General features: G+C 41.2%; 1 protein-coding gene across 1 annotated transcript in view; it reads right to left on the bottom strand.

Moving 5' to 3' along the window:
• Nucleotides 1-15,427, bottom strand: part of LOC141476635 (homer protein homolog 1-like) — a 52,884-nt gene extending 37,457 nt beyond the window's left edge. The window contains exons 1-2 of the mRNA XM_074165416.1: nucleotides 15,302-15,427; nucleotides 9,858-9,950 (exon numbers count right to left, since the gene is read on the bottom strand). Coding sequence (XP_074021517.1) covers nucleotides 9,858-9,950; nucleotides 15,302-15,403 — 195 coding nt within the window. The 5' untranslated portion in view covers nucleotides 15,404-15,427. The remainder of the gene's footprint in view (nucleotides 1-9,857; nucleotides 9,951-15,301) is intronic.
• Nucleotides 15,428-15,714: the final 287 nt, after the last annotated feature.

The following is a 15,714-nucleotide window of genomic DNA, read 5'->3' as shown; positions in this document are numbered from 1 at the left end:
GCAGACCCTATATGGAAAAAAAACGGTGCTTAAATTAAAAGTCTTCCTGTAAACCAATGACATATTTTAAGGTTTGATATTTCCCACTCATAACAGCTACAAATAGGTATTTCATACATTTGAGAAGAAAGGATTAACAGTTCTCCTATGGTATAAAGCCATTATTATATCATATATAGGTTTTGGGGGGATATTGAACTTTAAGTCACTTGCCAGTCCTGGACTTACACATGGACTAAGGTTTAGTTTTTTTCAACATGACAAGTAAATGTGAGAGTCTGCTATTTAAGAGTTTTTCAGAGACCTGCACTGTCTAAAGGAGCCTTAGCCCTGCTAATAAGTATTTAGGACTGTGATGACAAGCAGTATAAAAATGACAGTTGCCTACGATATACAAACTAAGCATAACAGAGGGGTATTCTTCAAAAGATGCCTTAAATTTCAAAATCTTATAAACAAAATGCATGCACTCACAAAAGAGTCTCTAAAGTAAAACAAGCAGACTTCACAGCACAGATCAAGCCACCTTTTAATGGTGACTAAATATGGAATAGAAGAAAAGAAGGAATAAGTGATTCTAAAACCATGAACGAACCAAACCAAACCAATTCCAGCTTCTTTTTTTTATTAAGTATTATACTGTTTTCTCATTAAGTATTCCATACACTTCCCTGGCATCACTGTTCTTCATAGAGCTCTGTTCAGTACTGACTGGCAATTGCATACAGCTGCCCGCTACTGATTCAGATACCATAAAATGATAAAACCATGGTGATTTAGCCAAAACCCCCTTCCTTGCACTATAGAAATGTTGTGATACTAAAACTTTTCAGGCAATAGCTATTCCTAATAGTATAGGAGGGTCTCAGAATCACAGAAGAAAGAGGTGGATTATTTTGATTTATTTGACTTTTTTAATTTACTCAACATACAATTTGAGAAATTAACAGGAGTCTTAATCTGAAATGACCAGGATCACAATATCTGAAAAATGAAGACAGATTCTTGCTTAGAGAAAAAAAAAAAAAACAACCGAGGTTCAGACTCCAGTTCTCCAGTTGGTTGTAAGACTGATGGGGTGAGGGTGCAAACCCCACAGCATGCACTATTTGATTCTGTACTTGAACATAAGTAACATTAGTTTAAAAAAAAGGGGGGAGAAAAAAAGGGGGGGGGGGGCAGACCACATAGTTTTCAGCCTATTGATTCATGCTGCTCAGTGAACTCCAGATCAAAGTGTTGCACTTCAGTGCATAGGCAAGCCTGTAACTGAAAATAGACTATGGGTGGCTTGTCACTGTAAGATCCATGGGTTTATTACCTGAGAAAAATAATGCATTTTTTAAAGCAGTACCAAGAGAAATGTAACAAGTTCTATGTAAGTTTTACATGCATATTTTCCAGTTTTGATATGCAGTATCTTCCTACCTATTATTAATTTAATGCAGAATGATATCTGTAAGTCCAAGACAGCAGAGGGATTGACGCTTGTAGCTAACTGAGCTACTGTTATAGAGCTCACTACTCACACACTACCTCTCAATGCGTTTCCTTTCAAAGCTTCTTAAAAAAGCCAGGTTCCTACAAAGTCTTGACTGGCCACTGAAAATATCTCTCCTTCCTCTTTTACTCCCTCTCTCTGCAAAGGAAAAGAAGAGCTGTAAAATGACTGAGAAAGGCAACAATGGAATTACGTGCCTTGCAGGCTGTCCTGGTTTAAGGTAAAATAGAACCAATTTCCTGTTCGGTAATTTTACTTTTCAGTTAAGCCTCTTCTAACTAAATAAATTCTCTGAAATTAACAGCATATTGTGCAGAAACTGTTTGCTCTCAGAGTGATAAGACCTATCTTTATAGTGAATACCAAGGAATGCAGAGGGGCTCTTGCTTATGCTTATTGATATAACAACCAAGGTCAGCTAACATTGTTGTGTGCCACGTTGGAGGGTTGGAAGCAGAAAAGCGTAGAGGGGTCGCACCTGAGGGGAGAAGCGGACAGGACAGGTGACCCAAACCTGACCAACAGGGTATTCCATCCCATCTGCATCATGCTCAGTATAAAAGCCAAGGGATCAAAGGTTCAGCTCTCTTTCTTCAATGGCCAGTGTCCGAGGAGGACTCTGTTCGTCTGCCTTTGATCCCGATCCATGCGATCCTGAATCCAGATCTGGAATTCAGTTGCCGTCTGTCACCGAGTCCGGTCTGGGACTTTCCCCAGTGCCTGCCAGTGATGTGATTGTCATCCTTGGAGCTTAATATGGTTTTGTATATATTGTATATATTTAATTATTTTCTTTTTTTTATTATAGTAATATTTTCATTAAAGTAGTTTAGTTTCTTCTAAACTCATAAGTCTCTTTATCTCTCCTCCTCTCCTTAGAGAGAGAGGTGGGGGAGAGCATCTGTCATCTGTTTCAGAAGTTTTCAAGAAAGGTAAGAAAATAATCAAGATTCTTCTGAAAGCAGGTTTTTCTGTAAAAACAGGTAAGGTCAAGGGATCTGCATGAGAGATCCAGTTCTTGGGAATTAAATGGCAGGATGGTCATCACCGCATCGAGAAGGCGGGTCACATGGTCATAGAAAGAGATCAAGTTGGTTAAGCAGGACCTCCCTTTCATAAAGCCATGCTGGCTGGCCCTGATCCCTCGGCTGCCCTGCACTTGCTGTGAGAGCTCACTCAAGATGATCCTCTCCATGATCTTTCCCGGTACCGAGGTCAGGCTGACAGGCCTGCTGTGTCCCCAGATCCTCCTTCCGGCCCTTCTTGTAGATGGGCGTCACATTGGCCACCCTCCAGTCATCTGGTACCTCTCCTGTTGATCAGGATTGTTGATAGATGATGGAGAGAGGCTTGGTGAGCTCTCCCGCCAGCTCCCTGAGTACCCTTGAGTGAATCCCATCCGGCCCCATGGACTTATGCGTGTCCAGGTGCATAAGCAAATCATTAACTACTTCCTCCTGGATTATGGGGGGGTTGTTCTGCTCCCCACCCTTATCTTCCAGCTCAGGAGGCTGAACACCCTGGGGGTAGCTGGTCTGACTATTAAAGATGGAGGCAAAGAAGGCATTAAGTATCTCAGCCTTCACCTCGTTCTTGGTCACAATGTTTCCCCCCGCATCCAGTAAGGGACGGAGATTCTCCCTGACTCTCTTTTTATTGTTGATGTATTTATAAAAACTGTTTTTGTTGTCCCTTATGTCAGTGGCCAAGTTGAGCTCCAGCTGGGTTTTTGCCTTCCTAATTTTTTCTCTGTATAACCTAACGAGATCTCTGTACTCCTCCTGACTTGCCTGTCCCTTCTTCCAAAGGTGGTAAACCTTCCTTTTTTCCCTAAGTCCCATCAAAAGCTCTTTGTTCAACCAGGCCAGCCATTTTCCCCGCCCTTTAATCTTGCGACACATGGGGACAGCCTGCTCCTGGGCCTTTAGGATTTCCTTCCTGAAGAGCGTCCAGCCTTCCTGGACCCCTTTGCCCCGCAGGATTATCTCCCAAGGGACTCTCTCAACCAGGGTTCTGAACAGGCTAAAGTCCGCCCTCCGGAAGTCCAAGGTGGAGGTTTTGCAAACCCCCTTCCTTACCTCACTAAGAATTGAAAACTTGACCATTTCATGATCACTAAGACCAAGATGGCCTCCAACCACCACATCTCTCACTAGTCCTTCTTTGTTTGTGAACAGCAGGTCTAGTGAAGCGCCTCCCCTGGTAGGCTCTCCTACCAGTTGTGTCAGGAAGTTATCTTCCATACACTCAAGGAACCTCCCAGTCTCCTTGCTCTCTGCTGTGTTATATTTCCAGCAGATATCCAGTAGGTTGAAGTCCCCAACCAGAACAAGGGCTGGCGATTGCGAGACTTCAGCCAGCCGCTTATAGAATACCTCATCTGCCTCCTTGTCCTGTTTGGGTGGTCTATAGCAGACTCCCAGCACAAAATCCCCCTTGTTAGCCTTCCCCTTCATCCTTACCCATAAACACTCCATCGTCACTGGAATCTAGCTCTATACAGTCAAAACACTCCCAAATGTACAGAGCCACACCTCCGTCTCTCCTTCCTTGCCTATTCCTTCTGAAGAGCTTATAGCCATCCATCGCAGCATTCTAGTCGTGACCGTCATCCCACCACATTTCTGTGATGGCAACTACGTCATAGCTGTCCTGCTGCACAATGGCTTCCAGCTCATCCTGTTTGTTGCCCATGCTACGTGCATTTGTGTCGATGCACTTGAGCTGGGCTCCCAATTTCAGCCCCATCCTTGGCCCTTTACCCCTGGGCTCATTACCAGTGGGCCTGGTTTTATCCCCTTCCCCCTTCACTTCTAGTTTAAAGCTCTGTCCATGAGCTTTGTTAACTCTTGGCCTAGTACCCTTTTCCCCTTTCGGGATAGGGTTTTCCCATTGTTCGCAAGCAGACCCGGTGTCCTGTAAATCAAACCGCAATCAAAAAGCGCAAAGTCCTGCTGGTAGCACCAGTTTTGGAGCCAGGCATTGATCTGTCTGGTCTTCTTGTTCACCCATTCATCAGTCCCCAAAACTGGAGGGACAGAGGAGAACACGATTTGTGTTCCCAAACCCTTGACTAGTCGTCCCAAGGCCCTGAAATCTTTCTTCATTGCCCTCAGACTTCTCTCTAACTCATCACTGTCTACCTGAAAGATCAAGAGAGGGTAGTAATCTGAGGGCCGTATCAGACCAGGAAGTTTCCTGGTTATATCCCTAACATGGGCCCCAGGGAGGCAGCAGACCTCCCTGTGGGAAGGGTCTGGCCGGCATATGGGACCCTCAGTTCCCCTCAGAAGGGAATCACCTATAGCTATCGCCCTCCTCTTACTCTTCACAGAAGCAGTCTTAATGCGTGGAGCTGGCTGCTTCGGCAATTCCCTGGATGGGGCTTTATCAGCACCCTCAGTTCCCTCATCGTCTATCTCCAGAGGCCTGTATCTGTTCTGTAAGGGCACCTGGGAAGGCGGGGAAGATCTGTAGGGGACTCTCCTGCTGCTCCGAGCAGGTACCTGCTTCCATTCCCCCCCCATCCTCTCCTAGTTCCCCTACTTCTGCCTGATGACAAGAGGGCAGGGGATCCTCTACCTCTGTGGAGCCTCCACCAGTTTTTTTTTTCCCTAAGGATGGCAGGGTGTGGCTCCACCAATCTATATCCCTTTCACATTCCCATATGGTCCTTAATCTCTCCACTTCCTCCTTAAGCTCAGCCACCAGGTTGAGCAGATCATTTACCTGGTTGCAGCGCACACAGGCATTGTCTTTGCTGTCCTCCTGCAACAGTGACAGGCTCAGACATTCCATGCAGCCTGTCACATGGACAGCTGCATGTCTCTGCAGCAGGTCAGTCTGGGTCACTACATTCCTTTTGACTGTGGCTTCGGACCGAGTGGAGACCATCTCTGGATGTTTTCTTGGGAGAGTGAGGGCTTCTAGTCTACCTAGCCTGCTTGCCCTCCCCTCGTTCCTCCTCTCATTCCTCCCCTCGTTCCTCCTCTCATTCCTCCCCTCGCGCTGGAGGGGTACTGGTGAAAGGTATTAAGTACGTGAGAGAACTGGCTGTGCAAGAGGTGATTTATAGCAACTGGCAAATAATTATAGACCCTGGTGAAATGCCGTGCCAACAATCTTTGTTGAGGAAGCTTGTGCAGAGTGCACCATCAGTGTGTTCTCACACTTTGTCAACAATGGTCTGGGGAGGATCTGATGGACCAACTGTAAATGAAGTGGATAACAGGGTACAATAGTATGAAGACAGTCTCTCTCATCCCCTTACTGTGGCAGCCATGAAAAAACTGGCTGAGAAAACAGAGAAAATGATGGAGGAAATGGAGAAAATGACCAAGACAATATATGAGCAAAATGAGGAAATGACTAACAATGATAAACTGAAAAACTGTCCGGGATGTAGAAAGGATCCCGCTCTTCCCCTCAACAGACCCACGTCTCAGTCAGTAAGAAAAGATGCCCTCCTATGAATCCGACTCCAGAGAAACAGAACTAGCTCTGAAATATCCTGTGGTTTTGCCTCTCCAACTATGGAGAGGACAATGAGTAAGTGGGATTAAAAAAAACCCCTTCCCCGGTCCTACAGGCACACCTACTTGAGTTGCAAGGTAAGATAGAAGAAAGAATTTTTGCAGGAGGGTGGCTGCTCCATTCCATAGTAAGTGGTTATCTGGTCCAGGTAGGAACTCATCTGCTAATTGTAGATGTTGTTCTCAACATTAGGGTTGCCCTGCCTCCAGCCAGGAGGAGAAGGACAACCAAGTTTATTGGACTGTGTGGATTTGATGGCCTGGCACGTTAGAGCCACAAAAGTATAAAGCCCTGGTAGACACTGGTGCACAGTGTACCCTATTGCCATTGAATCATAAAGGAACAGAATCTGTCACTACTTCCGGAATAACAGGTGGGTCTTAAAAAACTGTCTGTATTGGAGGCCAAAGTGAGTCTAACTGGGAATAAATGGGAGAAGCACCCCATTATCACTGGCCCAGATGCTCTGTGCATCCTTGGCATAGACTACCTCAGGAGAGGTTATTTCAAAGACCTGGAAGGGTATGGGTGGGCTTTTGGTATAGCAGCTGTAGAGACTGAGGACATTACACAGCTGTCTACCTTACCTGGCCTTTCAGATGACCCTTCTGTGGTGGGATTGCTGAAGGTTAAAGAACAGTAGGTGCCAATTGCTACTGCCATGGTGCACCAACAACAGTATCCCACTAACTGAGACTCCCTGATTCCCATCCAGAAACTGATTCATCGGCTGGAGACCCAAGGAGTGATTAGCAAGACTCGCTCACCCTTTAACAGCCCTATATGGCCAGTGTGAAAGTCTGATGGAGACTGGAGATTAACAGTGGACTATAGTGCCCTGAATGAAGTGCTGCCATGCCAGACATGCTAGAACTGCAATATGAACTGGAGTCAAAGGCAGCCAAGTGGTATGCTACAATGGACATTGCTAATGCCTTTTTCTCTATTCCTTTAGCAGCAGAGTGCAGGCCACAGTCTGCTTTCACCTGGGGAGGTGTCCAGTACACCTGGAATCAACTGCCCCAGGGGTGGAAACACAGCCCTACTATTTGCCATGGACTGTTCCAGATTCACTGGAGAAGGGTGGAGCTCTGGAACACCTGCAATACATTGATGACATCATTGTGTGGGGTAATACAGCAGAAGTTTTCAAGAAAGGTAAGAAAATAATCAAGATTCTTCTGAAAGCAGGTTTTTCTGTAAAAACAGGTAAGGTCAAGGGATCTGCATGAGACATCCAGTTCTTGGGAATTAAATGGCAGGATGGTCATCACCAGATCCCAATGGATGTGATTAACAAAATAACAGCTATGACTCCACCAACTAACAAAAAGGAAACATAAACCTTTTTTAGGTGGTGTGGGTTTCTGGAGAATGCATATTCCAGGTTATAGTCAAATTGTGAAACCTCTCTATGAAGTGACTCAAAAGAAAAATGAGTTTACATGGGGTCCTGAGCAACGATAGGCCTTTCAGCAAATTAAACAGGAGATTGTGCATGCAGTAGCCCTTGGACCAGTCCGAACACAATGGGACATTAAAAATGTGCTCTACACTGCAGCCAGGGACAATGGCCCTACCTGGAGCCTCTGGCAGAAAGCACCAGGGGAGACTCGAGGTCGACCCCTAGGATTCTGGAGCTGGGGATAGAAAGGCTCTGAGGCCAACTATACCCCAACTGAGAAAGAGATCTTGGCAGCATATGAAGGAGTTAGAGCTGCTTCAGAGGTAATTGGTACTGAAGTACAGCTCCTCCTGGTGCCCTGATTACCAGTACTGGGCTGGATGTTCAAGGGTAAAGTTCCTTCTGCTCATCATGCCACCAACGCTCCCTAGAGTAAATAGGTTGCCTTAATCACACAGCGAGCTCGAATAGGAAATCCAAATCGTCCAGGAATTGTAGAAGTGATCACAAACTGGCCTGAATGCAAAGACTTGGGAATGGCACCAGAGGAGGTGGTGACACGTGCTGACGAAGCCTCACCATATAATGAACTCTCAGATAATGAGAAACAGTATGCTCTGTTCGCTGATGGATCTTGTCTTATTGTATAAAAACATCAAAGGTGGAAAGCTGCTGTGTGGAGTCCTACACAACAAGTCACAGAAGCTGTTGAAGGAGAAGGTGAATCAAGTCAATTTGCAGAGGTAAAAGCTATCCAGATGGCCCTAGACATTGCTGAACAAGAAAAGTGGCCAATACCCTATCTCTATACTGACTCATGGATGGTGGCAAATGCTCTGTGGGGGTGGTTAAAGCAATGGAAGCAGAGCAACTGGCAGCGCAAAGGTAAACCCATTTGGGCTGCTGAATTATGGCAAGATATTGCTGACCGGCTAGGGAAACTAGTTGTGAAAGTACGCCATGTAGATGCCCATGTACCCATTAGTCAGACCACTGAAGAAGATCCAAACAATCAGCGAGTGGACCAGGCTGCTAAGACTTTCCAGACAGATTTGGACTGGGAACATAAAGGTGAACTGTTTTTAGCTTGGTAGGCCCATGACACTTCAGGTCATCAAGGAAGAGATGCAACATATAAATGGGCTTGTGACTGAGAGGTCACACCTGTGGGGAGGAGCAGACAGGACAGGTGACCCAAACCTGACCAACAGGGTATTCCATCCCACCTGCATCATGCTCAGTATAAAAGCCAAGGGATCAAAGGTTCAGCTCTCTTTCTTCAATGGCCAGCATCTGAGGAGGACTCCGTTCATCTGTTTGGTCCTGATCTGTGCATTCCTGACTCCAGATCCGGAATCCAGTTCCTGTCCATCGCTGAGTCCAGTCTGGGACTTCCCCAGTCATCCTGGGATCTTAATATATTCTTGTATATATTGCATATATTTCATTATTTCCTTTTTATTTTATTATTAATATTGCATGAAAGTAGTTTAGTTTTCCTGAACTTATAAGTCCCTTTCTCTCTCTCCCTTGTCTCCTTGGAGAGAGAGATGTGGGAAAGCATCTGTCATTTGAAAAAAAAAAAGACTCAGGTGCATTAATGGTACTCAGCTCAGGAATCCCTGCTGTACTTTTAAAGTTGCTTCATCCTCCAAAAGAAGGAATTAATTTTGTCTTCACTAGTGCTTAAAATAAAGCAAACAGCTACACACAGAGTCAGAAACACTGGAGGAGAGAGGCATAAAAGTTTCATGCAAATTCTTTTTTCAAAGCAACTTCAAAGTATCCATTTTCAAGTAAATTAATTTTAGGCATGACTAATGTAAATATGACTATATTAATTTCTCTTCCTGTTAGTCCTATATTAACCCAGTTTATGTTTCGAGATGTGTTTTATAAGCTCTTCTTTTACAACATGGCAAACTGCAATAAAACTCCAGAACCCACATGTGAATCATCTTCCTTCAACACATTTCCCAAGTGAATACTAGAACAGGAGGAAATAAGTAAAAACAGTTTGCTGTTTTAACTTCAGTTTTTCTTGTAATGATTCTTATATAAAGTCCTTTACAGTGTATCGCCTGAAGTTTCATAGATACAATAAGAAAAAACACAAAAGGTCTTTACTATAGATTTACTTACGTAACTGCTCACCATCTTTACTCATAACATTTTCTGGGGAAAGCTCGAAGAAAGGGATGGGAATAAACAAAAGGCCAATTTTATATTAAAACAAGCTCCTTTGACACGTCTGCAATGTATACTAATGCATTTTTAGACTTCTTGACACCTAGTTGACTGCTGAGAGGATTCAGGGAAACTGTGAAGTATCCTGTTCATTTTTAATACATGTGTGTAAAATACAGTAAGTAGCACAGACTATGAAGCACTAGGCTTGAACCAAACAATAAGACTCACTTGAGAGGGTGTACTTGTTAGCTCCATCTTTTCTTGGGATTTTTCCTTTGCTAGTCGTGCAGCTTCTTTGAATTCCTGAAATTTTTCTGCAAACTGAAGGTACATATGTCTTTTTAAAAAAAGGATAAAGAATAGGCGTGAAGTAGTTATATTACATGCAGAACAGAATGCTGTATTTAATATTTTACAAAGTCAAATTCTGTCAGTAGAATTTTTTAATTTTTCTCCTTATTAGATACTCATTTAAGAGAGTTACACAGTGACATACCTTTCAGACATAATGTTTATATGACAGGAGAATTATGATGCAGCAAAGTTTAATTTATTGCTGATAGTGTGAAAAAAACCACCTTATATATGGCTAATAATAGTGATAAGCTGCCTTGCACAGCTGCTTTCAGATTCAGGTTTTACTGTCTTCCTGACAACGAATGAAGTCTACTGTGGTCACTATTAGCCTAGAGCCTTCAATGGGCTTCGTTCTTTCACGACTGAAACAATACTAATTTCTTCCAAAATTTTAACAGCATTTATAATTTCAGTAGCTAATTAGGAAAGCAGCAGTGGGAATACTGAATCAAGTTAATTTCTTGATTGTTTATTGACATCAATCAAGTTAAAGAACAAATTCATTGAACTAAACTCACGTATACTGAACACTAAATTAAAGAATTTTACATTGAACTGCCATATGAAGCTTGATTTCTCTGCTACACATACCTCTTCCAGAAAATAGCTAAAGCAGCAATTTAAAAATGCATGCACCCTTAAACTTGATAGATTAAATCAATTTATTAAGAAGAGGGCCTAGATTCTCTGGCTAGAGAAAAATTGTAGCTTGACACTACACTAATTGCTATAGTAGCCAAGCATTTGTTTTTGCTTGCTACTGCTTTTATACAGAACATGATCTTATTATGATCAGCTTAAGACTGAAATGATTTTGTGAAAACATTGGAAACTTCACCAACAGCTGCTAAATCTCTCCAGCAGCAGCATACAAAGAAATTGTTTTGCACTGCATGTATTTAGAAGGGATGAAGGCTACCTTTGTGTGACAATTTTCTCAACTATTTTCAATCACAACTTCACTTGCTATGCAAGATTTAAAAAACCTTATTGTCTTTAAACTACTTCTCCTGGTAGGCTATTAGTATTTGAGGAAGTATCATTTCTCTGCACTGGTATCCTATATTTCAGCTTTCAGGTTATTTAAAAGCATGTATTTCCTAAATATAGAAAAAGACAAAATATACCATCCTGAAATTCTAATTCAGCATCAACAAAGGTATCAGAACAGATAATACAATTGGCAACAGATCACCAGAACTGGATGATACTCATTTAAGAGCTGTAGATAGACCTCAAAATCTGATGGGCAACCTATTATTTAAATCAGCTTTAGGACTAGAGGATTGGTGAGAAAACATGATGCTGAGGTTTAGAACAGCTGAAGACATACAAGGCAGTAAATATGATCTTCTGTATCACAGTGGTAGAAACTGAAATAGAAAGTAGAAATATATATATTTCCACTTTATTTTTTCTACTTTTTTTTCTCTCTCTATATATATGGTAGAAATATATATAAATAAAATAAATAGACAGAAAAAAAAGATAACATTCTAAGAAAAAGCCAACTAGGCTAACGTAGAGGAAATTTTCACAAATTTACTAGAATTCCTTGAGGCAGGCAAAAGCAAGCTCTTGATAAAATTCCTAAATAACAAAGATGAGATCTCATGGTATGAAAGGAAGGATTCTCTGGAGGTTTAATAATTCAAGGAAAAGATGGAAAAATTGTGGAGGGAGACTGCAAGAGAATCTCACAAGTACCTGTGATGGTCCTTTTGGCATTTAGCATACTCTTAAGTTATTTGGAATAAATCAGGCCAACTTATTCAAAGGGACAAAACAGACAGCAGTCCTGACAAGGAATATTTCTTCCCATATAGGAGGATACTATCAAAAGCACAGATTTATATTCTGGTTGAGAAATTAGCCTCAGTTTTCTCTGAATATCATGAAACGTTCTGTTCCTCCTACTACAGCAGCAAGAGGGACCGTGCTAGGAAATTCTGATCCTGTAAAAGGAATATTCTTCAACATAGGAATCATCTTTTAGGTATTACTGACTTCTACCTGACTCCTGATGGAACAATCTTGCAGTGAATTTGTGGTCTGACATATTGAGAAAAGGTCTAATGAAGATAAACAAATGTTTAATTAATTTTCTTCTATACTGTTTGTGTGTGAAGTTGATTAGAGTGCCTGTCCTGGTTCCAGTGGGGATAGGGTTAATTTTCACAAGAAGCTGGGATGGGACACAGCCAGATGGCTCTACCAAGCTGGCCAAGGGGATATTTCATACCAGGTGAAGTCATGCTCAGTATACAGCTGGGGAAGCTGGCTGAGGGGCAGTAATTGATACTTAGGAGCGGGCTGGGCATTTCGCGTTCTGGTCGGTGAGCGGTTACATTGTGCATTAATTGTTTTTACATATTCTTTTATCAGTATTATTGTTGTTGGTTTTCCTCTGCTGTTCTGTCAAACCATCTTTATCCCAACCCACAAGTTTTGCCTTTTTCTTCTGATTCTCCTCCCCATCCCACCATGGAGGGGGGGAGGAGTGAGCGAGCAGCCATGTGGTTCTTTGGTGCCAGCTGGGGCTAAACCACCAGAGTGTCTTTGTTTTTATACCGGATAGTCTTGCTCCACTAATTCTCACTGTCACAATAATTATCCAGAAAGAGGTTACCGTTGTTTCGCTCTACCCTAGTAATCAGTTTAAGAGGACAAAGGCACATGAACCAAAAAGGAAAAGTCCAAAAGTCAAACTCTTGATAGATGCTTTGGAAATCATCTTGCTTGTTTAGAGTGACATAGCTAAGCAGACGATGATCTGAGAATAACCAGTTTATTAGAAGACACGACTTATTATCTCTGCTCTGATTGCTTCATTAACCTGTTGATATCAGTCACAGACTAGACTAAGTTTTTTGGGGTTTGTTTTTTTTTTTTTTCCGGCTGTCTTCTGCTCCCTGGAATGTGAAATATTTCATTGGGGCCCAGAGACAGTACTGCAAAACAAATTACATACAACAGGGCTACTCACTTAGGGACTTTTATAAACAAAGTACAGAAAAAGTTCCAGAATCAATTTTTAAGGCAACTTCTAGAAGCAACCTGTTTTTGAACAAATCCATTAATACAGTTTATTTGTTAGCACTATTGCTAATATCCAGTAGTACCTTGAGCCCTAAATTAGATTTCATGTCCTACAATGCTAGGTGTACCAAAGAGCGCTCCATTAAACCTGACTACGATGTCAGTGCACAGCAGTGGGAGTTAGTAATCTGAGCAGAGATACAAGACAAGAAAGAGGAGATAGATGTGACTTCTCTGAAGCTACACAGCAGATCCAGAGTTTCTAATTCAGCTTTTCTGATTCCAAGACCAATATATCTACCAACTCCAGTGACTGAATAGACTGTAATCTAAACAAAAGTTTCTTTTCCCTCCATCAAATGTTTGCTAATTTTACAATAACACAAAAAGTTTCACCTTTATGAATTTTAGTAGCAATGATCAGCAATTTTAATTCACGTTAAAATCACAATTTGATAATTAAGATATTATACAAGGGAAACAGTTTGCTGAAAAGGTCCTGAAGATTCATCACCATAAGCTTCTGAAAAGCTCTGTGACTTGGCATTTTTCTCAACAGATCTGTGTATTCTTCATAAATCATAGCAATCTGAGTAACTGCTAATCATACGTGTACTTAAGACAAAATATCTACTGTAGCTTTTCAGATTATTTTTTCAACAGCAATATAAAGTTTTAAGCCAAGGGCATACTGAAAACTCTTACACATCAGTTTGAGGGCAGCGAAAGAATGGGATTGAAACAACTGTAATTAAGAAGGAAGTATCACTTGGGGAGAGCAAGGAAAGAGTGAAGGAAAGGACAGATGAAAAAAATTAAATTATTTTCACTGGCAAGGACAACCCAGTGTTGAAAGGCAGGCAAAGACAGGCTATGCATGACTACAGCATGATACTTTGCCTCCAAAGAAGCATTTCATGATTAAGGAAAACAAGCTAGTATATGAGAGGTAAACTAAATTAGGATTTATGCTAAATCCTTTGAAATATTAACAAAAATTATTACTATGTTGGTAAGCAAGGGCCTCTAGGACATCCACACCAATTTAAATAAATGACAAAGTTTCTAAGTTCACTGAAGCAATGACGTGCACAAATGCACATGCATATATTCAATATTAATATCAGTCAGAATTTTCTCAGTTTGTGTTGCTTCATAGAAATGAAAGCTACTGGATTATGAAAGGAAGAAATCTTACAAGCATATCACACTGTCCAAATAAAGCAGATGTACTGGTTCTCTTTTTAATGGTTTTCTGACAGGTCCATGCTTATCCTTGGATAGTGATAATTACTTTCTCAAAAGGGGCAGTATGATTTTTTCATTTATTTAGGGTTTTTTTAATAACAAGCCAACCATTATTCCTTACTCAAACATTTATTATACATTCCTTTTTATTGCATTTGGATTTCCATATCTTCTGTATATTTCAAAGATGAAAATTCTCTGCTTAATGTAGAAACATGTTTTTAAACTGAAAATGGAATTCCTCATCTGGAGGAAAACAACATCAGCTTTTACAGGTTCCTGGACTCATCTACAAGTAGTATCTATAACAACAGGGACTGTAGAAAGGGTGCTTACAGGTACCATACCATCACTTTGAGAAAAAGGAGTTACTGCTTTCCTTGGATTAAGGTGTACTTCCCTCCTGCACAAGTTGATCAGAAAAGAAGCCTCATAGGGCACTGAGTTTCTTTAGTAAAAATTTCAACTTTTGTATGCCAACAAGAAAACATAGTTTTCTTTTACATTGAATATTTTTCCCACTAGCTTTACTTTAAGCCCGCACATGTTGAAATATCTGTAATTTGATGCACTATACAGCAGAAAAGTGAAAGCAAATGTGGCTTAAAAGACAAAAATGCATCTGAAGACTACCAGCATTTTTTTTCTAGGAGATCTAAACAGAGAAGAAACACTACATAGTCTACTCCTTTAAATTCTATCATGAAAAACTGTAACGGAAGAACAACTTTAAAGAGAAACTTAATGAAACCTAACAAGTGAATACCTAAAAAGCATTAATAGCATACACTGTGGTAGCTTAAATCTCCTTCCTTTCCTCAATCAGTTAAAAGAAAATTCATAGGCAACAAAGTGTTATAACAACATTGTCTCGTCTTTTTACATTATAAGGGTGGATACAGAACATTTTTTTGTAAACTATTTTTAAATAACAACAGTAGTGAGCGCTGAGTCAGGATACAACCAGCAGGAATCAAATACTCTTAAGCTGCTTGACTGGCCGAATAGTTGCCATTGGTCATACTTACTTTTGAAAGATGATGTTCAGATGAAAATCCCAAGCCATAGACTGTATTTGCCCTGCTGTCTGCCCATTGGCCAAACTTCTGGGATGTTTTAGTAAATGTCATGTTGGGGGTTATAGTGCTATTTATTATTGCCTGAAAAAAAAAGTAATAGTTGTAAAAAAGGGGTTCTGGGGTTTTGATTTTTTTTAAAAGACTCTCAATAATTGAAAATGCCACTATTATAGACAAGTATCTGTGTACACTGAATGAGACAAACTTGCAACTAGGGAACAGTTTTCTTCTAATTCAAGCACAGCTAAAATTATGAAAGCATATATTGGCATACATTCTTTAAAAGGAGCAAAAAGGGGGGGGGGATGACGACACCTGTTAGCAATTACAAGCAGTCATTTAATAGTTAGCAAGTCTAAAAA

This window comes from Numenius arquata, chromosome W, assembly GCF_964106895.1.
Source record: "Numenius arquata chromosome W, bNumArq3.hap1.1, whole genome shotgun sequence".
NCBI lineage: Eukaryota > Metazoa > Chordata > Aves > Charadriiformes > Scolopacidae > Numenius > Numenius arquata.
This window is presented reverse-complemented; position numbering and strand designations above follow the sequence as displayed.